Source organism: Corvus cornix, chromosome 3 (genome assembly GCF_000738735.6).
Source record: "Corvus cornix cornix isolate S_Up_H32 chromosome 3, ASM73873v5, whole genome shotgun sequence".
In the NCBI taxonomy this organism is placed as follows: domain Eukaryota; kingdom Metazoa; phylum Chordata; class Aves; order Passeriformes; family Corvidae; genus Corvus; species Corvus cornix.
Genome location: NC_047056.1, coordinates 39426357 through 39452537, shown reverse-complemented (window position 1 = coordinate 39452537; position 26181 = coordinate 39426357). Strand labels below are relative to the sequence as shown.

Here is a 26181-nt window from a genome sequence, read left to right as displayed (position 1 = left end):
AACAGTTAGCCAACTTGCATTGTCCTGAGGTGCTGTGAAGTGAATATGCCAAGGTTAGTTTCCTTGCTGACTTCATCATGTTGATCTCAGGGTAAATCAGCATCTCATCTTCCTAAAAGTGATGGGTTTTTATTACCTTGAGGTGGGCTTTGTATGTGGTTTATGCTGAGAGGGTTCTCCTGCTCTACAAACCAGTCCTGAGTGGGCTGATGGAGGGAGGAAGATGATGGTGAAGATGTCTTGCTTAGGCGTCAAAACTGGTGAGAGGCTGCAGAGCAGGACTCCGGTTCAGGCTACTGATGGTAGGATACACACAGTGTCCCTGAGGAGGTTTCTCAAATTTCCATAACGGAATTGTTGTAACCATTCTGATATTTGGTGCCCTGAAAGCAATGATCAAAATTAACTTGTGTTTGCACAGAAGTGCTGTCATTTCAGTTTTGATTGCAGGGTTGGCCATCACCTACAGATAATGCACGTTTCCTAATAGTTCAGATATCTTAGACCCTTCCCAAAAAGCATTCAGTGGATTCAGTTACTGCTAAAGTGATTGTTAGCAGCTGCTACACGTCAGAATTTGAACTGAGCCTGTCAAGGTTGACATGAATGTTTGGTAAGCCACTGGAAGAAAGCTGGCTTGATTTTACACATGTAGGAAGCTCTTAGGCAGAGTGTCATAAATGCTGTATGGATTTCAAGGATAGTGCTTGAACCAGGAAGACAAAATGGCTTTGGAGCATTGTCTGAACGGCACCTGAAGTGATGCAGGACAGCTGCCCAAGGACTGCATGCACATGTGCCCTTCACATCTCACAGCCTGCAGTACAGAATGCGACAGCAGCTAATTTATATGTGTTTTCTGTGTTACAGCAGCATGTTTATGTGCATGTATCTATGTGCAGGCCACATAACAATAAATAGATTGAGCTCTGGTTTATGGTTTGTCCTCTTTGTGAAGATTTAAATGTTCCTCTTTTGGCTCTGCATCTTTAGGTCCTGCGGCTAGGAAACTAAAATAGATTTGCAAGAGGTAATAAAAGTTGCTATTTTTTCAGTGTCACTGTAGCTGGATACACAAGCATCAGGGCACAGCCTTCAAGACACTGTGACGGTCCCCTAGACCTCCTCCCTCTGTACGAGAATCTGGTGCCTGAAGCTCTGAACCTTCCTACCTGTCTTCTCAAGGCTGGATTTCCAGCTTTGAGAGGGGGTGAGAGACTCATGTCCAGAGCAGAGATCATGTGAGCAGGTGAGATTTATAGATGAACATCTTTGTGCACACTGTTGTGCCATGGTGGCTGCAGTTGTGTGAGTGAGGAACAGCCAGCCCCCTTGGAGCAGCGCAGGTGCCTCATTTCAGAATGACCTGGATTACTTTTATGAGAGCCCTTTGAAGTCAGTTGCACGGACACGAGGACATTTTGAACCATTTGCAATGCAGGCATGAGACATCTTTGGGTGGCACTTTGCTTCTGCTCTTTTCATCCTCTTGAGGAGAAGGTCAAGTGAACAGATGAAACTCCCTGTGTACAAATGACAGTAAAGGGAAGGGGAGTCCCATTTAGTCAACTTTTAAATTAATAATCTACTCTGTAATTTCAGAACTATACTAATTTATTTCACATTAAAAATAGAAAGGCCACAAGAATTTCTTCAAGCTGACAGATAAGAGCAACTGATGAGTGACAATTGTCCATTTTTTTTGTTGACTGCTGAAGTCATTGTCAGTAGACCCTTAAACTGACAGAAATAATTTTGAAGATAAGAATCTTCCCAGGATAGGAGAAGATATTTGACACAATTCTGCTAGTAGCTGTATACATACATGCTGGTCAATTGACCAGAGTGAAAATATAAATATATTGAAAAATATCTATCTGTATCTATCTATATATTTTTTTTTAAATGTAAAATGCTCAACCCATATAAAATTTTTTAAAACAGCAACAAAACTTCTTGTTACAATTTTTTTAAGTTTCATCAAAGCAACAGTTAATAAAAGGGAGAAGCTTCTGTGTCAACAGGCGAAGAACAATCCCACTTTTCCAGAATTTTTATTTCGAATTAAAATGAAAATCACTTGTGCATTGTGGGGTTTTTTTAGTTGTTGGTTTTTTAATTTTTTAAAATTCCATTTTGCATGTGCTGTTCAAGCAAAAGGCCTTTTTTAGTGTCTGATGATGAAAAATTTGTCCTAATTTATTTTTGTTGTTCAAGAAATATGAAAAAATCCCCTAGCTGAAATGGTGAAAACAAAATTTGTTTGGGGGAGAAGGTATATGGAAGCCTTTCTTGAGTGTGTGGTTAAATTAATTTTTAGGATGTGGCATTAGATATACTAGGTGTAATTTCTGGATTATTTGTTTAATGGTAAATACAAATTAGGATAAATACATGGTTGAGATTATTCTTGCCTAATACTTTTTATTATTCGTTGTATCACTTTTATAAATTTTTCAGCATTGTTTTTAAAAGATTTAACTTCAAAATATCTCTGCAGTTTACAGCTAGATAGAACCTCTCTCCAAGTTTTCTATGGGGTACAGCAAGCTGTTTAAATAAATGCTGCCAATTTCTGTGCTTTTGGTACCAGGATTGTTTTCATGACCTAGTAATTTACGAGGGTTTGCAAATGAGTGGCCTCATTTTGCATGTAGGGTTACCAGTGAAGAGCAAAACCTGCTCCTAGTAAGTCTCAAAGGCTTGGATTCTATTTCGGTCTTTTGAAGGTTTAACTTTAACTGAGAAACATTACAACAAAAATAACAGCCTAACTTTGCATGACATTTTCATTTGAACTTGTAATTAAAAAATATGTGGTCTGATTTACCCCCTGTGGGAGAGGGAAATAAATCTCCTGCTTAAGACAGCTATTATATCTGGTGCCACATATCGGGTTGTCTCTACAGGTCCCTGTCAAAGTGGAGTTGTAGGCTTATTAGCATCCTATTAATATGTGCATAAAATGTAGTCTGTGTCTGAGCCCAAATACACAAGCTGGGAAATCAAAGAGAAATCCTTCACACCTTTTGCTGGCTTCATCCTGAACTTTTATTTAGTTTAAAACAACTTCCTTAAGAGAATTTCCTCTTCTAAAGGAAACACTTTTCTCCATACTTAACAGGGGAATACTGCATTGAATTATTTTTGGAGTGACACAGTCACCATTGGGAGAGAATTGCTTTAATCATGACATATACATAATTTTGTCTTGTGTAAGGTATCAATCAATTCGAAAAGTATTGACCCATCTGTGGCTTTTTTTTTCTTTATAGGTGAGGGTTAGGGAAATGTTGAGCAGAGAGTATTTTCCCTTGTATTTTATCAAAATCTTATTAAGAAAGGGCTACAAAGGCTGCTCTGTGTTACACATTTTGTTTTATTTATATGAACAATAGGAGGATACTTGTTTCTGAGTACTTTAGGGCTTTATGTATACTACAAAATTACCTCAAACTTGGGTTGGTTTTATACTGACCTGGATATTGCAGTGGAAAAACCTTGACTTTAACAGTCATTGTAATTTAGAATTCCATTTGTTTAGCTTATGTCAGTAAGAAGTGGATGTAAAATGAATAATTATAAGTCACTATTAAACTGAAATAAGAGGTTTGTACAAGTTTAAAATTCCATGTTTAGTTTAAGTGGGAGCTGAGAGTTGCAGGTGTGGAAGGAATAGGATAGATCCTTGCATGCAATGTTTCTTTCTGGTGCCTAGCCTCAAATGTGCCTCATGAACTGTTAGGAATCATTTTAAAAAATTAGGAAATTCTGTTGAAGCTTGAGAGTTAAGAAAAACTTCATTTGGTAAAGGAAGTTGAAGTGCTTTTAAAATCAAACCAGTTATGTTCTTTAAATAAATCTAATTTAACAGTTCAAACAGTTTCCAACAGCTTTATCTTGTTCAAACCATCGAAGTCTATTTTTAGATTTTGTTCTTCAAGATTTTTTTTTCCAAAGTATTTTTCCCCTTTATTTTCCTGACCTGTAGCTTCCAGTGAAAGTGTTCCCTGAATTGCCTGCAGCTACTGTCCTGCAGAACCAGCAGCCTCCAGGCAAGCTCTTCCCACACTCGTGTGCCAATAGGTCTGGAAAAGTTGCTGTATCCAATTACTAAGTTGTCATAACAATTTGTAAAAGTATGTTAATGCTTCTTTTTACAGGAGTGCCTCGCACGTTATTGCTCAGGGCTTCCACAGCATTATTTCCCATTATAAGTTTATGTCAAATAAGCACATGGAGGACTGGAAAGTGCAGACTTCCTTTACCTGGGCCTGCACACACAAATGGTTGAACTTTTGTAGCTTTGTCAGCTGTGTCATGTGGGCCTCGAAGCCTAAAAAAGAGCAACAGCTCAAGTTTTTTTCTCTTCTAGTATCTTAAGCTTGTTTAACCTGTGTTTTCCACAGTGAGTTGCATACATGGATTTAACGTATACATGGAAATTAAATTAAAAAAACTAAAACCAACAGTTTTTTTTCTGCCCAAGATCTACCTGTGAGGGAGACTACATTTGTAGAAATTAGTAGTTCAGCTCAGCTCTTTTGTTGTAAAGGCCTGTAGATGTCTAATGGCACTCGTGTTCATTTGCGGGCATGTCTGCATGGCCATGCTGTGCCCTGGAGTGTTCTGAGTATACAGCAGGAAAACAGCAATGGTGGTGAAAATAAGCACATTTAATTAAGTGCTGACAAACTTTAAATCTGTTTTATTCCAACCATTTTAAACTGGAAGTGCTTGAGATACATTAAAATACTACTATTAATATTTATGTAGCAAAAGACTTTAGAGCTAATTACCTCAGATCTACTTTGAAGTGAGCCTCCAGCTGCTCCCCTTTGGCACTTGGAGGCTCACATCATGAAGTGGGGCTGAGGATGGATGGATGGATGGATGGATGGACATGCTTTGCCCTGTGTGTGCCAGCTGCCAGTGGGTGTTTTGGTCCACAGTTCCAGAGGTAGCTCAAAGTAAGACAAACTTGGGCGGGTGCTGGGTCCTCAGCACTGACTTTCATTCTGCAGGTTCAGCTTCCTCTATTTTGTGCCATGCTAATGTGGATGTGGACAGAGATGTGCTCCCAGATCCTGCTCGTTTCATTAATCTTAATGTGTCCATAATGCATCTTATGAGGTGTGAAACTCTTGGTCCTCTTGAGTCACTTGTACTGATGTAGTCTGTAAAACTGTATTGGGACTTAAAATCTTTAGCTTGGGTATGCAATTCATTGGTATATTAGCAGATAATCACTCATTTTTAATCTTAACAGCTATTTATTTTGAGCAAATAAAATAAAAATAAGCTAAAGACTGTAGGCCTGGTTATGCTAGTCTGTATTAAAAAATGAAAGTGTGTAGGACTAAAGGATGGTAATTTTGGAATTCTTCTCAGATGCTTTCTTCAGAAGAAGAAAATTTGGAGAATACTGAAGAGGAAGAGGGGAAAAGTGACTGCAGGGAAAACTGAGAGCTGGATGCTGATCCAATGGAGGACCCACATCAGTTTCTCTGTTGGATATAGCAGCAGGTGTTACGAGAAAACCCCCATAAAGTACGTCTGCAGTGAAGCAATGGATCTAAAGACACGCTTTAACGCTTCAAATTTGCCACCTTTGTGAACTCAAATCTCACAGTTGCTCTGTGTGGGAATGTACAAATGAGATGGGTTATGGAGAGTGGAAGCAAGTGGCTGTGTCCAGCGTAGCCACTGCTTTGCTCCTCTCACTGCCTGCAGAAGCCCAGGCTTTGGCTGTCTGTGAGCTAGCGTGGCTGGAAACCGGGGCTGTAAAACTGTAGTGTGTGACCTGATGATCTCCGTGGTGTCTCCTGGTGTTTCTGTTTTATGGTCCTTTCACACCTCGCCAGCCTTCCCAGTGCTTGCATTACTGGAATGCAGCACCAGACTCTGGGATGAGACAGGTGAAATGGTTGTAAAGTAACCAGGAAATGAAAGCTCCCCTCCTCACCCATTTTGTATTTCCATGGGATTGTTAGCGTGACAGGGTTATAGTTACATTTAAAGGAACACAACATGTGAATCACTGTATGTAGGCCGGCATTTCAGTTGTGACTGTGACAGTTGCTTTTCAACACCTGAATATCAATTTAGTCTTGGTAGATATCTCTGAATCTTTTCACCCAGCCGCAGCAATGCAGAGAAATGCAGATCTCACGTCTACATTTTACCTGCTTTGTGGCATTGGGCTCTGACTTCTAGAATTTAGAGCCACTTTTAAGCAGATGCTCACTTAATCATGACTTTATGCTTTCTCCTCATTTTTTAAATACTTGACATGAGAAGGGAAAATCCTAAAGGGGATGACAGTAGCAAATAAACTGAGAAAAACAGTAAATGCAATGTCTGCCTCTTTCTCAACCTATTTCTGAGTTTAGTCTATTCAGGGCTTGTGAAGTAGCACATTGTTTTTTCCATGCAGGGAGAAACTGTGACCGAAGATTATATATGTTACTATTGCCTGAATTTTTCAATTTCTTGAAGAGTTAGCCTTGCAAGAATGGCAGGTGTGAATCTCATCAAAGCAGAAAATATTTTTCCCTATTTAATGTAACTATTAGCGGTTTAAAAGAACTTGCAAACAGTGCCCAGTTGGGCTGAGCAGGTTTTTGTTCTGAGATATTTGCCTGTGTGGAACGTCCTGCATTTATAGGCAGTAAATGGTAGCACATACTTAGCTGGCATGGAGAAAAAGAAATAGTGCCACTGGTTTCAGTAATGCAGGAGGCACCGTGGAGAGATTCTGCTAACAAGAGCTGTTCTCACTGTTTGCATGGATGTTGTGCAAAACCGAAAGGGAACCTTGAACTCCTGAAGAACAGCAGATGTGGAAAAACTGTTGTCTCTAATTGACACTGTGGTGTCAGGTGAATGGAAGCAGTGAGCTAAACAAGTTTCTTCTCTGGGTTAAATTTCATTTCTGATCTCAGGAGTGATGACACATTCCCACCTTTCCTCTTCGGCAGCGCTGACAGATCTGTCCTTTACTTGGTAACATGCTCCCACTAAATGTTTCAAGTTTTTTATATATCTCTGTCATATTTAAATGGCTAACAGGTTTGCAACAGTTTCTTAATATTCAGAAAGTGAACCTCATTTTCTTGGGAAAATAGAACAGCATGAACTTTACTTCTTTATGAAAACACATAAAACTTCCACAAATCTCTAATAGATATAGTGATCTACAGTTTGAATGATCGAGAGTGTAAGATGATTTTTTTGCACGGGAAATTTATATTTTGACTTTCTTTGTAAGCTAAATATAATGGGAATTTTCACAAGTGTGTGAATCTTTATAATCCTCCCTAATCTTGTATCATGGGATTCCTCTCAACATTAGCTGCTAAAAGTTAAGTATCTCTCCTAAGGGAGTAATCTAGGAAGTAATTCCTCACCCTCCCCCAGCAGATACCATGCCAGGGATTCATCTCACCTGTTTTACTCACCTATCCTAGAATGGGATAAATGGCAATCTGGAGACACTTATCTCTCTTGCTTGACTACAGAAGGAGCCTAGATGACTGGCTTGGATGAGCCACCTGATTTCTAGGTGGCTGTAGAGCAGGGACACTACCTCTTTTGGCCTTAGAGTATAAGATGTAGTTTTCAAAGATATATTCTTAGTGCTGAAAGGGTTGCTTATATATATGCACTCAGTTGTGCAAATAGTAACACCTTTCTTGTTAGCTAGTGTTTTGTGTATGGATTTGTGTACACTTAGATGATCAGTATTTAGGTGTATTATTCTATGTCCCAAATTTCTTTCTGAGAAGTATCAAGACAAAACTGAAATGCGTGTATGCAGGTAAGTTACACAGGCACAACTTCTTCCTTCCCACAGAGGAATGGGGAAAGCTCACATTGTAATGGGTGAAACTCCCCAGCAGTTTGGTACCTGGGAAAGGCCAGTCTAGGCTAATTTCAAATGGAATAAATAAACCTCATTCTGAAAATCCTGCAAATGTCCACATCAGTTGTATCCTTTTAGCTATGGAGGAGAATGTTTGAGTTTACATATATTCATGGAGCAGCACATCAGCAGAGTCCACTCAATTGAGTTCTTTGATCTGTGGAAATGGGCAAACTGGTTTGGCTTCCTGTACTCAGGCTTCCTCATATGTCATTTTCTGTATTGCTGAGGAATATCAGTACCTCAATCATTTCACTCACTTCTGTCACACAGTGCTCCTGTCCCAGCATGCCAGGAAACAGTGATGTGGAGTCTTCTGCTCTCCGTTCCCTGCTGAGCCGAGAGGAGCAAGACAGGTACTGAATTTCTCTACCTTGGTGGCCACATGGTCTCCTTGAAGTGCTGAGCTGCAAAGCAGCAGCAGTGAGGAGTCAGGGCTGGTGCAGAACTCAGTGGTTCCTAGACATTTCCCATGACAAGAGCACTGGACAGGTGAGCTCTGGATACACACAGGATTTGTGGGTTTTCTGTCAATTATCTTTCTGGGTTCTAGGCTGCCAATATCTGGGCATGATAAGGACACTCCTATACCCCACACCTGTATGACAGTACTGAGACACATGACACAAGGCTTAAAGTATATATCTGGTTATTCCTCAAAACCCATTGGATAGGTGTTCTGGGAACTCTGTAGTAGAGTTTATCCCTCTGTCACACAGGATTTTCAATGCTTGTTGTGGGGGCTGTTGTATGCAGAGGCTGCACAACTCTGTCATGCTGCTGGAGGAGCAGGAGTTGGGAGCTTCAGTGAGAACTGTCAGCAGAGGCAGTGGAGGGAGCAAAGAGGTGGGTAACTGGGCACACCTTTGCCAGTGGGGATTTAACATTTACTGCAGTTGGAAAGTAACTTACTCATTTGCTGATGTTTGCTTTGATTTTATTGAAATGGTAAAAAACAGTGGAAAAAATTATTAAAAATGAAGGAAAATCAAAGAGAAACAGGAGGGCACCGAATTAGCACAGGTTTGGTTTGTTTTCCTTGTAATGCCAAAAGCATCAAGAAACTACCAAACATCAGCTGATGATGTTTGGGTTAACTTTCATCTAGCAGTGATGAGAGAAATGGCACATGACAGCACCCTGGCTGTGGATGGTTGTAAGACAAAGGTTGATTTAGGGGAGTTGAGTGGGTTGTTTCACCCATATTGTTTTATATCATGACACTCACTAAGAAGATCTCTCAGTTCTCTGGGCTGGACTCTGACTTTCCTCTGCCTTTTGCAGTGCCATAATGCCACAGAAGTACTTTTTCATTTCAGAAAAACAGTTACAAGCTGGTAAAATCTTGGTTTGTGAGATTGCAACCTGCTTTGTTATTTTTTATCTTACAGTCTCAATGCAAAAGTGAGAATCTTATTCTGTGTCATGTTTCAATAAAATTCTGTACTTGCTCAGGGAAGAAGTAAGGCACAATCTATAAGTGACTTTAAAAGGCTTGGGTAATTTATTGAGGTTTCTTGGATAGCAGTTACAAAGTATCTTACAATTGACATAAGGATTTCGAAACTGTATATTTTGTGCAATGTTTTTGGATGAAGTAGAACATGTTTTTTGGTCTTTTTTAATTCTTGAAGACCTTGACTTAATTTTGAGAACAATGTGCTTTTCACTCTGTTCTACTGGAAAATTTGCGATTTGAAAAAAATAATGTCCCCATTGCAAAAATCTGAGAATTCACATATATTTTCTCAGTGAGCCCATTTGCCTGACGTCAGCTATTGTGTTATGCATTCTCCTCGAAAAGAAAAGTTGAAAAGGAGTGAGAGAGAGAAACAAAGAGGAAAAGGATCACAGTATCTCAATTTTATTTTCTTTCTGAAGAGTATTCTCTTTGGACAGACAGTAATTGTAGTTTCTAATGACACAAACTTGAAGGGAAACAGAAGAAGACTACAAACAGGTTTATGGGCCTATCAGCAGGAATATGTGGCTACAAATTGCAGAGTAAATGAAACAGCCTGTTGTTTCCTAAGCCTGAGTTTGTGAGTGTTATGCCAAAGTATTTGAGGAGGAGCTAGAGCACCAGGCAGTGTAAAGGATACCTGCTGGGCCCTAATTGGTGCCCACTGTTGTTAATGGCTTCCTGTGGCTGAATGTTTACTTGTCATTTGTTTTGTGCTTTGTTTCCCAGCTACTGGAAGGAAAAAAAAATACTGACTAAAACTTTATTTTGCTTTTAAGTGAACATCCCTGGACATAACTGCCTCGCTACAAATTGTCCCATAACATGAAGTACCTTGAGACTATTCCTTAGCCCTCTTAGGCTTCTAAAGTTACATTTTCTTTGAATGTTGCTTTTTAATTTGAAAAATGAACCAATTTTTTTGCAATATATATTAATTATATATAATATATAATACATTATATATTTTTTGCAATATATATTCGTTATCTATTAGATAACTAAGAAAATTATTCAGTAGAAATGTCTGGGGCTTTGTCAACTGCAGGACTTTGCATGGTTGAACATTTAAAAAACACTACAGATAAAACCAGTCTCTTTTTAAGGGTCTGTTTTCCTAAAGTGTTCATTTCTCTCATAAATCTCAGTTTTTGTGGGTTACCTGTGAATGGTCTGTTGAAGAGGAAGAGGAATGAAACCTTGCATGCTCAGAACTTCCATACAGAGGAGTACCCTTTCTGCATGTGACACAGCTGCTGTCTGGTTTAGAGGTATTTTTTTTTTCTTCTAATCCAAACAGACTAAAAGAAAACTATCCAGGTCAGTGTCTCAGACCCTTTGCTTATCCCGTTCTTGGTTTCTCTAACAACAGAGCCTGTTAGTATCAGCTGTGATGTGAACACTTTCCTGCTGGGAAAAAGGAGTGAAACTGTTATTTTTAACTAGGACAGTGAAGAGTTTGTGGTGAATAACCATGTACACACATTACTGATGAAGAAGGAATTAGAACTAGTAAAAACATCCTAATCCTATAATCTTAAATCATCTGCTTCTCCTTCACTGGGTTGTGGAGCTGGGGTTTCTTTTGAGTGGTGTCAAGGGAAATTTAGTTCCAGTAATCCTAGGGAAAAACACAGACTTCAGAGAAAAAATACCTCGATCTCAATTTAGCAACTAATTATGACTCTAAGAATGTTTAGGTATTTTTCCTCTGTTCATAGGGGTGTACAATTTGATATACAGAAACATAATATGGTTGCAAAGAACTGAATCAGTCTGTGATAAGGCTGTGTTTGAGAGCCAGTTCTACAGCAGGTTTCAGACAGTGTTTGAGATGCCCTCAGAGGCAGACCAGACAATGTGGGAGAAGCTTTCATTGAAGTGCAGAGCATTTTGTCTGGGGACATACATCTAATTCCTTGATTCCCACTGACTGTCGTTTCAGCTCTGTTTCACACACGTATCTCTTCCATATGTGTTGGCTCATACACCTTTGCAGGTGCGCTGTCCACAGAGTATTATCTCATGTTATTTTGTGTTACCACTCTAGATAACACTGTCTGGAGCTCTACTTTATCAGGCATGCGGTTTGGAAGCTACTTAGATCTGAAGGAAATTACTTTACACAGTGTAGAAGACCAGGATTTAGGTATGGAGTTCCAAATATTTAATCTGTGCTGACCTTGGTACTGGAGAGAGGGGGAAGGAAGATGGGTTCAAACTTGTCCTTAACATGTACCCAGGCAGATTTTCCACTTTGCAGGCTGATCTCAGGAAAAGCACATCTAACTAATGTGGGAGCCCTTTTCTGTAATTCCTGAAGGATCTTGATTAGTAAGAAAAAAGAGCTGCTTTCCTCTGAGTAGAAAGATGGTGATCAGAAAACAGCAGAGAGAGGAATAAACAGATTTGTTTATTCAAGGGGAAGCTTAGTATATTTTAGGGTATTCTCATTCCTAATTATATCTCTAGAATATCTTCTAAGATTTAACAAGGTATTTGTTATCTTTGATTTCTTCTTGGTTTTGAGTATTAAATAATTTAATATTTTTATATCATCTTTCTCAGAACGGAAGACTAAGGAATAAACTACAGGACCAATGGGACTGTGAAGATTTTTGGCTGCTGTTTCTACTGGGCTGTAATAGTTAACAGCCCAAAAGAAAACCTGAGCATATAAAATCAAAAAGTTGTGTTACTTACACGCATGGTCATAGCTGAGTATTTAGGTAGTTTAGTTGGGGAAGGAAGCCCCACACCAAAACTGATGGCAAAAAGTTGACAGCAAGAAGGCAGAAAGAAAAGAAGCCAGATCTTTAAGTGTTGTAGGAATGTGTAACCCATTAGCATCAATAGATCAGTGCTCATTTGTGTCACCTGAGAATCAAGCCCAGTAATGTGGTGTTGTCCCTTTGGTGCAATTCTTCTATCACAGTTATTTCTGCTTGTTAAACCAAAAGCATCCCAGTCTCTAGAAAAAGGAAAACTGAACTACAATTTGAATAGACATATGAAATGCTAAAATCCAAAGCAATCTCTCAATTATTTAAATAGAAAAGAAGCCTCTGTGCCAGAATATGTAGACAGTCTGATTAATTTGCCCAACATGCGAACCAGTGGTTTTCATGACTGACTGTACTACAGCATGATTATTCAAGTACATTATTCTTTTGGCTGACAGAGGGTGAAAAGGGACCATAGAAAGTTAGAGGAGAGAAATATTAATTATTCAGACAGTGTTTCTAGGCTAGGGAAGTTCTGTGTCAGATTCAGGCACCTGCTGCTTCTGCTAATGGGGAAGCCAAAGAGCTAAAGAAAGAATTTTGATCAAGGTATTCAAGTTTTTGACGTTTCACACAGAAGCTAAGCAGCATGAAGGCAAGAAGAATGTTTGAGGGTGTGTAAGCTGAAGAATGACACAGAGATAAGGAGGGTGCAAATGCTTAGAAGAAGCTTCATTGGTGTTTGCCCCAATCTTCTTGGCAGAACACCTTCCCTTCCAGCTCATTGTGTCCCCGTGCAAAGGTGCTGTAAACTGAAAATGCAAAAAGAACAGGTTTAAAGGATGGTGATGAAGAATACTTGAAAAGACTCAGTAGCACACCCAGTTTTAATGACATTAATCAAAGGGATTAATTCTGACATCTGAAAACTGTTTTGGTAAAAAAAACTCTTTTCATATAAGTTAGCAATGAAAAATGCTTAGCTAAAATAGCAGCAGGATATGAAGGAAATAAAAATATCTCCCATTTTTCTTCAGGCCCCTTCTCACCTCCTTGCCTCAAAGACACTTGTTTCCCCTCTTTGTGTACAGTTCCCCAGCTGTGCCCTGCGAGATGAGCCGGGGTGGGCCGCGTTCCTCACACCTCCGTGCGATGCACGCATCACTCTCCCAGAGTGCCAGACTTAGCAGTATTTCTTGGGCCAGACTGTCAGGTTGCTGAGGATAAGTGAGGGTTTAATTTGCAGTTTGCATTCTTTTCCTAAGTAGAACATGCTTTGGAGAGAAGTCAAAAGCAGTGGTATGATTATGAACTCAATGGTTCCATCCATCTATCTTTTCATAAAGTCTGTTCTGTCCTGAAGGTATTTCACATGTTGGGCCTACTAAGCTCATTTATATTGCAAGGGACAAAAATAACATCTTTTTCTACAGCAATGAAAAATATAGTGACCCTTGCTCTCTTCTAATCTTAAATCCAGATATTTTTATTGTGCACAGGTATACCTGTGGTCATTTTGTGCTTGAATTAACCTGTTCTGAGCATATAAGTTGCTATATTAATTGTAATGTTTGTTACATGAATTTTTTATTTAATGTCTTTTACAAAATTTAGAGCCTATTTACCAAAGGATAACCTGGACAATGAAACAGTTTGAAAGAAAAATGAAGTAGTATGTTTTTTGTTGGGGGGGGGGGGGGGGGGGGGGGGATGAGGAATTACAGAATAGGAAACTAGGACTTTATCCCGTATATTTGACAATATGGCCTTGTATTTGTAAATACAAGAAGTGTATTACATGACCCCTAGCCTTTGAACAACTTGGAAAAACCTAGCATTGGTCAATTCTGGCAATATTACTACAAGTTAAAGAAGTAGTTGTACAAATGAGAAGTGGTCTATCCAGTCTTCTAAGACCATTTTGCAGTAAAAGACAATGAGATTTTAAAATTATTTCTCTTCTTTTGTTTTCCCACTTTTTCCCCATAACTTTACTTATGGAACAGGAATCAGAAGTGATTTTTTCTTTCAAAGAAGATTCTTTGGCTTGAAAGAAAAAAAAAAATAGAAGAAAATGGCTAGGGAAAGTTTTGAGATGAAACTTTAACCACCTTTTGGTTTAATTTTAAAATACCTTTCTTGGTTTCCTTAACATGAGGCAGGTGTTCTTAAGTGATACTCCATTTGATGTTGTGACATGATGCAGCTTTTCTCCTCTTCTCAGAAGGGCTTACACCAAACACTCAAGTAACTGATCATCAGAACCACTTTTTCCCTATCTCCAGACTTGTAGTGTGTTCATCACATACACAATGTAACATCATCAGCAATTTTAACGTGTAAAGGATTTTTCTCCTCCCTATCACTCACCCATTATATGTGGGTTGCTTTCTGGTTTGACTGAAGAGAGAAGCTACAAGTTTTGGCCCCATGCCACAGTGGTGGCAGAGCTGCAGTGCTCCCACACTTGTCCAGTGTCCTCATCTCCAGTGGTGAAGCGTGGGCTTGCCAATGCCCAGCTCTTCCTTGAACAGCTTCAGCTGGGTCCCGTGCAGCTGATGTCATTGCTGAGGCTGCACTTTCTTCCTGTGGCAAGGATGCAGGTGACAAGCTAGATTTGAGTTAAAGGATTTAAGGTATAAGGCTGAGGCTTTTAAGCTGGCTTCTAATGTGAGAGGAAGAGATGACTGATTTGGTAAGACTAATGCTTTTCTTCTGATCAGAAGAGGGCTTCAGCCTCCTGTCCAGCTTAAGACCCAGTCTCTCTACTCCCAGAAATGTGCTGTGTGGGACTCTACAGTATGTCATGTGGAGCTCTTGCCTTTGGCCCACAGTACACTGGATGATACCAAATGGTATCTCTTGGCTGTAGGCTGGAAAAGGGCTTGGATAAGCAAATTTCACTCTGCTTTCTCTCTTTGCACCTGACAGCTACAGTCTCCAAGCTGGAGCCAGGAGTAGCTTGCAGTGAACCCCCCTGATGAGAGGACATCCTACACAGAGGAGGGGGACTCAGGCCTGCTTCATGCTTTTGTGTAGGCTGACAGGAAGGCTTGGCCCCCATGTTGCACTAAACCAGATTTATTCCATTGCCATTAAAAGCATGTTCATTTCCACCTTTACTGTCTGGGCAGACATTGTCTCTATAAATTTCATCCATTCTTAAAATTACTTTTCCATAGAATTCAGCCACCAGCTGATGTCTTTAGGAGGATTTAGATTAACAGTTGCACAGTGTGCAGAGCTGGCAAGGAAAGCATGAAAGAAAGTTGGAACTACCCCATTAACAGAGCAAAAGTGAAAACACACAAGTATAATAGTTCTTATTCTTTATTTAAGATAAAACCCACATGTGAACTACTGCCTCGACTGGATTAGCTGCCAGGAAGCCAAGTCACGCACCCAGAGAAAGTCCTGGGTGATTTCCCTCTGTGACAGCACCCTGGTCCCCACCAGTGTGAGTGACAGCAGAAAACAGGTCCCAAATGCTGGTGGTGAGAAAGCAGCCTCTCTCAGCTTCTGGAAAGAGCTTTATTTGCAGCCACTTTTAGGTGACCCTCTGTAATTGTTTCCAAAGGAAGGGAGGGTTGGCTGGGGTGTCACCAAACCGTGAGGGGGCCTGGATGGCCTTTCATCCTGCCCCAGGCCAAGGGTGGCCACACAGACCCTGTTTGCCTGACCCAAGGCAAATATGCCTTGGCTCAGTGCTTGTTTCTGTGTGCTTGGCTGAGGCTGAAGTGGTTGTTCACAAACAGGTGAGAGAAAAGTAAAGCGGAGAAATGAAGGGGCAGCCTTTAATGCATGAAAAGGGGAAAAGGCCACTTGAAAATGACTTGAAAACCCCTGAGCCTTTCAGGCTATAATACTGGCAGGACGAAAAGATGAGCAAATGAAGAGCAGTAGAGGTATTTTTAGAACAGGTATACCCAATGGAAAATAGAAAGTTCAGGCCATGAGTTGGTTGCAATAAGTTGGCTCCTTTTGGCATGTCCAGCCTGGAGCAGCTTAGTTGTAGTGCCAGGAGTGGAGTAGGGAAGGAAAAGCAAGACAGGAATATAGCACATGTGCAGATTGGCTTCGGGATACTGGTTTTCCTTCCTCCAAGTATTTTGCATTTTAGGAATATATTTCTAGTCAACACAAGGAGCTGCAAATACTTATGATATTGAGCCACTCTATAGTGGTAACCTGTGCAATGCAAGTGCAGCCACCTGGGTGCAAGTCTAGGGAGAATCAGGCCCAGAAACTTTTGTTTTTCTCTATGAAATGCAAATGGCATTCAATCAAAGGCCTTCTCACATACTGGCACTAATTTAAATGTATCTCTGTTTTTTAACTGATACGGGCAGTTGATGTGGGTTTTACATAGACATTGCCTAGAGCATTTCCTGGTTTTGTATTGTTGCCCATCAGGGTTACAGAGATATACTCAACCCCTGTATTAATATTTGCTTGGATGCTTAGGTGCTTATGCTCACAGTGCAAATTTCCATAAATATTAGTGCCATTGCATTTTTCTTTATTTCCCTGCTCCCGTCATACAAAGACAGGCAAGACTTCTTTCTGTTTTCATTTGATTCAGCTGTTCTCTTCAACTTTGTTTAAATGAGAATCCTCAGCCTCGTGAAGTTAAAAAAAAAAAATATTTAAAATAATTTTTCTCTCCAGTTCTTGTTCTCCAGCTCTAGTTTACAGAAAGACCAACTTCTTGTTATTCTGAGAAAAGAGAATTATAGTGGGATTGCTGCAGGGAGCAGCCCTAGACTAGAGGAGGACCAGATCCAGAGCTCACATTTCAGTACTTCTCTTGAGTGTTAAAATAGAAGACAGAATAGAATAGTTCAGCTGAAAAGGACCTACAGTGGTAACATAATTCAATTGTCTATCAGTGTGAACAAAACAAAAAAAAAATCCATATGCAAAATATTTTACAAAAAAGCTGTAATACTCGCAAATTTGTCCCAAATATCTATTAAAAAACAATTACAAGGTAGATAAGGAGATGTTTTCTTTTTTCTTGGACGACACCAGTAAGTCTAATGAAGTCTGGAAGTGAATGACATTTGGCCGAACAGCAAGAAAACAGATCGCTTTTTCAGATGTTACTTACACTTGGAACACTGTTTATGTCTAAGCAGAATTGTATGTATTTAACTGCTAAAAGTTGGAGTTTTAATAAAACCCATCTCAGGCATAGAAGTGCCATCTGTAATCTTGGTTTGGGTAAAGACGCCGACATTCTTGGAGACTGAAACGTGCCAGACAGTCCTGTTGAGGAGAACAGTGGCTGTGGTTCTGGGAAGGGCTGCTGGTCGGCAGCTTGCGTTGGCCTGAAGGTAAGAGAGTTTCCTGGCATGGGCACCAGCTGCTTCATGCTGCTCAGCTTTTGTGCTAGAAAGCTTCCCTTGGCATGCCTGATTTACTGGTGTTGGCAGAGCATCAGTGGCCCCTAAGAAATGGTTTGTGGGTCTGGCATGTGAAGAAATCAATGAAAATGCTGAGAGCAAACAGGTGTGTCTTGGCTTTCTGAAATGGCAGAGTGTCCTACATCAGTAGCATCCATTTCACTCCTTCCTTCATTTCATGCCTCTCAAAAAATAGATCTGAAACATAAAGATGACAGTTTAAATATAATGATTGTTACCTCTTTCATTGAAACTATTTTAACTGAAAGTAAGCTGAAGGAACTAAAAGTGTAAGTATATTGTGTAAATCTGTAAATTAATAATTTTTTCACTCTCACTCTTATTCTAAGGAAATGAGGTTTGTTGGTAGTTCTGTTGCCTCCCCCTCTTTCTGCCCTTGCCTCTGGGCACACTGGACGGTTTTGTATCAAGGCTCCAAAGAGGTTTGTGATAACTGATATCTGGGAACAGGAGTGGGAGTCAGGCACAAATCTGAAGAGGAGATTTTCAATACAAGGCCAAGTTACTTTTTAAAATATCATTTTGAGAACATGTTCATCATTGGCACTGCAAAAAGCCAGCAAGCAAGAGCTTTTACCCAGCTTTGGCATAGAACTTAGGGATAATGGGGAAGGAATTGAAAATTCAGTGGTACAGGAAGGGAAGTCACAGAGAAGCTAGATCAACAATTTTTGTTACTGCTGCTGCATTTTATTTTTAATGTAATTAAAGTTCCTGTGATTACCTTACTATATCTAAGTGCAACAGGTCCTGGGAGTGTAATGCATTTATATCATTCTGTTCATCACTGACTGTCTTTTTGGTCCAAAAAGACAGGAACAGTGAAGAACTGCAGAAGAAAGTATTTGTAGTAGATCAAGATGGCCAAGATATGGAGAAGCATGTTGTCTGGATTTATTTCTTTTATTGTGGAGAAAAGTTTGAAAGGTAGGAAATATTCCAGAACTGGTAGGTACAAAAAATAGGTATTAAAAGTAGGTATTGAAAATTGAAGTTTTAGAAATGGGAAGAATTTTGCTGCTAACAGCAATGGAGAAGAGGAAATAACATAAAAGGAAAAAGACAAGCTGCTCAGTAATATCTGCAAAGTTTAGTTTTAAACAAATAGTCATCCTTCCAGGGCAGCAGATCAGAAGTGTTATTAAATGTGTAGTGCTAAACTGAAGGAGATCACTTTGGTATTGAGATGTAGATTTGTGAGCCATTTACCTAAAGGTAATAGTTATATCAGTGTGAAGAGGAGAGGCTCCCTGAGGATAAGATACAGAAGATGACACCTAGGGTAGAGCTTTGAAGAGCTTTCACAGACAGGATAAGAGATAGTGGAGAATGGGGAGCCATTCCAGGGTGATGGGAAATCCATATATATGCTGGGCTGCAATGGAACATAGAGAGGGATTTGTTAGGACTGGGGGGCATTAGAAGTGCCCACAGTGTGCTCCTTGCAGCCTGGATCAAACTTATGACTGTTTGAGCTTGTATGTTAAAATAAACTGGGTATCCCTTCCTTACAGAATAGATATAAATCCAAAAGTAGGGGCCAAAGCTAAGGTAAGTTTTAAAGGAGAAAAAGGGTGACAAGGAAGGGTCAGAGTCAGGAAGGAGAAATTTAGTGCAGACTGTCATAGAGCTGAGAGGGGACAAAACTGAGTGAGGTGCATGTGGTGTTCAGCACAGCAGAGGAAGAGGAAAAAGGAAGGGGCCAGGATGGGTCAGGGAGGAGGTGCTGATTGTGTGTAGGAGCATGAGGCTTCAGAGGGATGAGGCAAAAGTTTAAATACCAAGGAGGGCCTGGGACCCGGGGTTTTGTGTGTCTGGTGACTGCTACAGTACTTGAATGTTAGAAAGTGAAGAATATGACTCCCCTCTTTTCCCTCCACATTAGCTTCTAATAACAACAAAATAAATCCCCAAACTGGTCCACTTCATGCTTCAGCCAGCCTTTCTTTCCCAGAGCAGTACCACTTTATGTATGCCCAGTGCCTCTTGTCCTGAAAGAGACCCTGGCCTTTCCTCCTCCCAGGCATGACTGAAGCACACCTGCCTTAGGAGAAATGGGTCTGTGGGTGGTGGGGCCTGGTCCCCAGTGCAGGGAAAGGAGGAGAGACTGCACCTCCTGATGTGGAGTTTTGAGGAACTGCATGTTCTGAGGACCCACACCAAAATTCTTTCATATTTTTGTAAAGAAAGTTAATGAAAGCAGCTGCTGATAGGCAAGAAATTTTCATCAGTCATATAAACAAAATTCCTTTTCTTTCCAGTCCACCTTCCACTGGCATCCATAACTCCCAAACCAGAACCTCCTGAACACCAGCTGCTCCTGTTTTAACTCTAGACACAGCAGCTGAGATTAACGTTTCTAAAGTTATAAGTATTAACATTAATTTCATTTGAAAGTTACTGTTAAATTTAGCAGCAAATAGAATTGGATATGGAGCTGGAGATGCCAGAGAATCTAGGTAAAAATCAGGTACTGTATATTATTTCTAGGAAAGAGAAGCAGGTGTATAAGATAAATCTCTAAAAATAGAGTTTGGGGTTTAAGAATGAAAAATCATTGTTTGCTTAGAACATTTAAGGCAGTTAATCCTTTATTATTTTGTATTTCAGCAAAGACTTGTTTTTCCCTGTATCAGAGACAAGGCATGGATTTGAAATTAATTTTTATCCTTCAGTAGGACATTAATGTGTTCTTAATAAAGTTACTTGAGGGGGACCCCACTGCAGTGGTTTTCTGGTTATGAAGCATGTGGTTTATGGATGGGAAACCATCTATGTGGAAACTGCTTCAAAGTGGATGGTATATTGTGGATAGACAGACAACTCTTCTGACAGAGGCTTTTCCTTTCACACACTTGGCAATTCTAAGGAATAAGCTTCTTTACACAGAGTGGCTACAGGTAAATAATCTGAATAGCTGTTCTGTAAGACTGTCCCTCAGGAAATTATTTCAAATGAAACATTTCCAGTTATCTCTGGAGCGAAACTTGATGATCAGGAAAACATGTAGAGTTCTTAAGCACATATTCTTTCATCAGTGGAGTAGTCTCAGATATGCTATTGGTGGTCTCTTGACATCCCAGTGGGGGTGATTGATGAGTAGAATGATCTGTGTCAGTTCATTTTTAGCAGCATAGATAAGGGAGGCTGGAAGCAACACAGCCTTCATGCTTTTCAGCAAAGTCACAGTGAAAGTCTGGACCACAGTATCACTTCTTTCTCTGAAAATCTGGGGTTGTTCAGCCATGTAGTTTGCAAATAATAATGGCTGAGGTTGCATGCCAGTGTGACCAGGGAGTTTAATATTTAATCTCACAGGTGTCTGTGGTGTGCCCTTGAAGCTGTGTCACTGAGACAGATACCTGCCTGTGGGAATTGGAAGTGCTCTTCAGGAACTGTGATGCCTTGTGCTGACAAGTCCTTGGTGAGTGTGAACTCTCACTGTTTTTTTCATCAAGGTGGCTGCTGGGGGAGCATGTCAGCTGTGCCAAAGAACAAATCCTATTTTATTTTAAAATGTGCTTAGAATGTAACATGTGAGCAGGGGTGTTTCAATGTTCACGTATATATTGGTCAATGTGAAATCTCTCGTAAGTCCAGTGTATAAAATGTGTAATTTATGTTACATGTAGTTCCACAGAGGTTATTACTGTTATTGTAGTATACACAAGTTAGAGATACTGCAATATATAGTTTGCTCTGTAAGAGGGTTGCAGGTGTGTTTGGCTGAGGATAGACATTGCAGACCTGTTTTCTATCACCTTGCTCTTGTGTTGTCATTTATATCAGTGCAAGTAGGTGTAAACTGTGGCTAATTCAGGGAGGTGGCAATAACTGCCCAAAGTGCGGAGACTCAGATTTTGTATCTGTTATAGTGGGTATTGCACTGCGAAATATATTTCCTGTTAATTTCTCTTCTAGAGCACATTTCAAAAAATAAATACCTCCATTTGGGGGAAAGGGGTGGTGGTGTGTGTTTCATTGGTTGGGTGTTTTGTGTGTTCTTTCTTTTTTTTTTTTTTTTTCTAACAGAAGACCATACAGAGTTGCTTTATCAAAACTTTTTTGAAAATTTCAAAAATAGTGCTGAAGTCATATGGATAAAGGACATTTAAATGAACAGTTATTAAAAGTTGTTAAGGACTTTTTAATTCCTTCTTGAAAGCATTCTCAGTTCTGTCTGACATGGACCTAAGATCCACACATCCCATTGTGAAAATATCCCTAATGATGTGCTAGTTCTCAAGGATGTATCAGAGTGCTGCAGCTAACACCCGATAACACTGCTCACTCCAGTGCTGGCACACTTTGCCTGATGGGTGCAAAATCTCTCCTGAAACAAATTTGAGGCAAGAAGTCAGGATCTGCATTGACTTGCAGGACCATGCAGCAGGCAGCAAAAAAATCGATTCTCACTGAGTCAGGAGGCTAGGTTGAATGACTGATCCTTTCCCTCTTTGGATGTCTTCTTTTCCCCCTTGTTTTCTTCATGCAGGAAATGCAAGTGTTACTTGTCTTACAAGCACTTATCAATTTTTTATTTTTTAGACTCTGATAGTTATGCATTGTGGTGAAGTTTTCCTTTTTTTCTTTGTTTTTTTCTTCTCCCCAGGACTGAAATTTAAGCAGAGCTCCTATGTTTAATACATTAAGAAAGACTAAAACATATAGAAAGACTATAATGAGCATCTTTGCTCTGAGACTTACCCTTAAATTTTATTTTATCAAAATTAATGTTAATCTGAAAAAGAACTGCGGCATGCACACACCTGTAGAGATTGCTGGAAATACTCCCTTTCTTTGCAGGCTGTGCAGGGTTTCTGCAGAAGGAGAGCTACAAGGACTTTGTTGTTTGCAAAGTACAACGTATAGCTAACCTCTGGCACCAGGTCCAGGAGGCTGGTCTGCTGCCTTCTCTCTTTGCTCAGCTGGCCTCCTGCCTAATCTGCCTGCTGTAACTGGGATGTTTACAGTTACTTTCCCTCTCAGTAGCAGTTTGTGTTGAATTGTGTGGTCAGAAAGACACAGACAAGATTGTTTGTAGGCTTCTTTAATTAGACCAGCTGCAAAAAGGAGATGGTCTCTGAGGGACATAAGCTCTTCTCCAGGCTAAGACTAATAATCTTGTAGTTTGAAGAATGCTAACTAAGCTTCAAAGGGTGTTTCCTCCCTGATATCTCTTCATCTAATCCTATTCATTACATTTTAAGGCCAGGAGGGTGTAACTGATTATTGACCCTGCTCCTGTTCAAGGGTCCATTGTATTTCATCCAGTTGTCACACGGGGCAGTGACTGGTATTTGGCCAAAGCAGATAGTCCAGAGAGGTGTTCAGCTTTGATAATGACCATGGCTGTTACCATTTGTAAGTGCTCTTGGTTAAGTACCCAAGTGAAGCAGGATGCCTCTGTTAAAGTGAGAGGATCAAATCTACCGATATAAGAATTTAAAAGCATTGAAAAGAGCAGTTGTAAGGGATCTCTGGAGGTTTGTCATGCAACTTCTGCTTCCACTTCAAATCTAGATCATGTTGCTCAGGATCTTTTCTAGTTGAACTTGGCCTTTCTCAATGTACTCATTCTGAATCTTCCTGTGCTGCCAAGTACAAAATCTCATGGGAAAATTTTAAATCAGATCCATTACAAAATCCAAGTGCATCGCTTCCACACAGTTGTTATGTGTTGTCAAAAGATGAAAATCTGCCGATGGCATTAATTGTTTTTATTCAGTAAATCATTGTCATAAACTCTTTCATCTAAGAGTCTTGAAATTGACTGAGGCATTGAGGTGAACTTTTGTGTGAAATTTGCCATCAGTGGATCCAATCAAGCCTACCTCATGGGTGAGGTCGCCTTTGCTGCCTCAGTTGTGAACCTTTGCACCTCTGGCTCATGCCTGGAAATGAAAATGTGTAAATACCTTACACTTACACTACTTCCAGCAGAGCCAGACCCAGGAATTTCTGAAACAGCAGTGCATTGCAGCTTGTGTGCTGCTCCTGGGAGCGGCACGTAGCAGCCACTTGATCGCCAGTGGTTTGGGGCAGATGGAGGAAGATATGGGAGCAAACAGTGAACCAACATAATTGCACTTCTCTCGGTCTCATGGAAGTATAATAACAGATTGAAGTAAAATCACTGTGTTTAAGGATTCACCAGAACAGCCTTTGTGCAAAACTTAATAGGGTCCTCTCCATCCCCTCTTTTTCTGTTGAAAGAGGAGTTAGGTGGCCTGAACAAAGCTTCAAATCTCTATTTCAGCTCTTGGTCTCTGAGACAGATTTTGTATCATCATGTATAACTGCCTTTTATGACAGATCTCAGAAAGAACCACTGTAATTTTCCAGCCAGCAAGAAAAAGAAATAAAATAATTTCAAGAGTTTTCAAGTTTTATTGTTGCTAATGATCAGCTTGCCACAGAAGCTCTAAAGGAGTTGGTGCTACAACTAAGCTGACATAACAGCTAATGCTGCTAAATCAGCTCCCCTCCCTTTCATGTCCTTGGTCTCCTGCTAGATCATCTCTGACACTAGAGTGAGCCAGCTCACAGAGCTCAAACAAAAAGAAAAAAATACATGCCTTTTTGGTTTGGTTTTTTTTGTTTGTTTTTTTTTTTTTGAGTGTGTCTTTATTCTTAATTGTGAACTGGCCAGGACTTTAATTTCACAATAATTTTGGATTGATGGAAGTGTGCTGTGTAAAGTGAAGCTGTCAACTCCAGCTCTTCCCAACTTGTGCTCCTGCTGGAACTCATGCCCCCTGTTTTGGGAGGCAGACCTTGGTTCTGATCTGGACGAAAATCATCTCCACATTCCACTCCCTAATTTATCTTCAGATTTGTTTAGAGATGCTTTCTTGATATGGCTTATTATATAGCTGTACAAATACTAGGAGGAGGGGACAGAACCTCCTTTAGCTGGTAATTTCCACTTGTTTTACCTGAGACAGAGCACGGAATGGCTACTTCAGACAGGCTCTTGTAAAACTGGACCTGTTTTGCTAACACTAAATCATTTGCCCTCTACTTCTATTATTAGTGAAGAATACAGCCTGATGGAAAGAAAATACATAGGATGAGAAGAGAGTGAACTATGGATAAAACATAATGTTGTCCTCTTCAGAAGTCTTTTTTTTTTCAAAGAAATGGAGATTGGCTTCAATAAGGAAAATATAATCTCTAAAACATTCCTGCATTTTATGTTAGTTACTTTATTCCAGGGGAAGATGAATTTTAGGATGGCACATCAAGGGGCATTTAGAAATGCATCCTTCTGACTTTGTTTTCTTTCTTCTGCTCACAGCACTCAGCTAGACTTCTGGGATCAGCACTCTGCCAACGGCCGCCTTGTTCTCATAAACACACAAAGCCCCAAAAAGAAACCCAGCAAATATTTCCTATGGTAAGTGTGAAAATCCCAGCCCTTGCTGGCTCCTTTCAGCTGAATTTTGCTCCATAATTACTAAGCTGAGTGTATGAAATTAGGGCTGTGTTTTTCAGCAGCTTTTTCCAGTGGCCTTACCAGAACTGCACTTGGTAGCTATTTCTACAGAGTTATTATTATTGTACTGCCGTCATCACCAGAGAAAAGAATTGTGGTGCAAAAAGACTGTATAGCATGCACATGGCTAAAGAAGAGTCCTGTGGTACAGCAGATAATTTACCACAGTACTCTGCAACATCTTCCCCTCCCCACCATGCCCAAGCTCCCTCAGCTTTTCAGTTTCTAACATGCTTTTTTAAAAATTTATTTTCTTGTGGGAGCACTGGCTCATGACCCTCCAGAGCTGCAAGGTCAGAGCTTCCTTCCTGAAAAGCTGATGGCAGAGATGTTGTGAACTATGGTACATATGGTTGGGAAGACATTTTGTAGCATCACAAATGTAAGGAGAAAGACCAGTTCATATAATGAGGTGACTTGTGGGTGCAGCACAAAGGCTAACGAGACTTGCTTGGTTTAAAAAAAGATTTTGCTTCTTGTGTGTTGCTGTTAAAATCTATCTGCTGACACAGTGGGGAGGTTATTACAGACTGCTGCAGGATGGATAGCTAAAGATTAGTCTGGCGTTCAAGGGAACCTGCAAAAGCAGTTATTCATGAGCTCACCTTACTCTTCCTTCTGACAGCTGGGAATTAAGTTTCTAGTAAAAATATAGAGAGTGGTTGCCTTCTCTATATCTCTTTCCCTATTTCTTTGCTCTGTGTGAATACTCTTGACAGTTCTGTCCCTGAGTTAGATTTTTGAGCTTTGGTTGCTCTTTTAGGTTACAGACCATCTTTGTCAAGTCCTGGGTTGGGCAGTTTGTGTTATATTTCCATGCTGAAGATACTGGCACAGTTTCCACGGCAATAACTGGAAAATAGCAGAGACAGCATCTTATGTGTACCAAGTTCCCTTAGAATTCTGTTAACAGAACTGGATTTAGGAGTAGCATGAAATACATGCATATCATTCCCCAATGGCTTTAGAAGGAGCTTGATTAATTTGTTTGTCAGCAAAGCCATGCCATGCCAGCTCTGAGCAAGTTGCAACTTCAGGCGTGGAGAAAACCGCACTCCATTTTCCACTGTTGCAGACAATAAGGTGCATTCTGGTTCCCACTGGTCTTTCTTGAAGAGATGTTCAGCTATCTCAGAACTTCATAAGCT

General features: G+C 40.1%; 1 protein-coding gene across 2 annotated transcripts in view; it reads left to right on the top strand.

Moving 5' to 3' along the window:
• LOC104684344 (circumsporozoite protein-like) overlaps nt 1-26181 on the top strand; it is a 65842-nt gene that overhangs the window by 20955 nt on the left and 18706 nt on the right. The window contains exons 1-4 of one of the 2 annotated variants that reach the window (XR_005604112.1): nt 4110-8280; nt 10535-10657; nt 20854-20959; nt 24836-24934. Coding sequence is in view for 1 of the 2 variants with exons in the window: in XM_010391630.3 (XP_010389932.2) it covers nt 20854-20959; nt 24836-24934 (205 nt within the window). In the remaining variant the exon portion in view is untranslated. Of the gene's footprint in view, nt 1-4109; nt 8281-10534; nt 10658-20853; nt 20960-24835; nt 24935-26181 lie in introns of those variants that run through there. The other variant, XM_010391630.3, reaches the window with a different exon arrangement.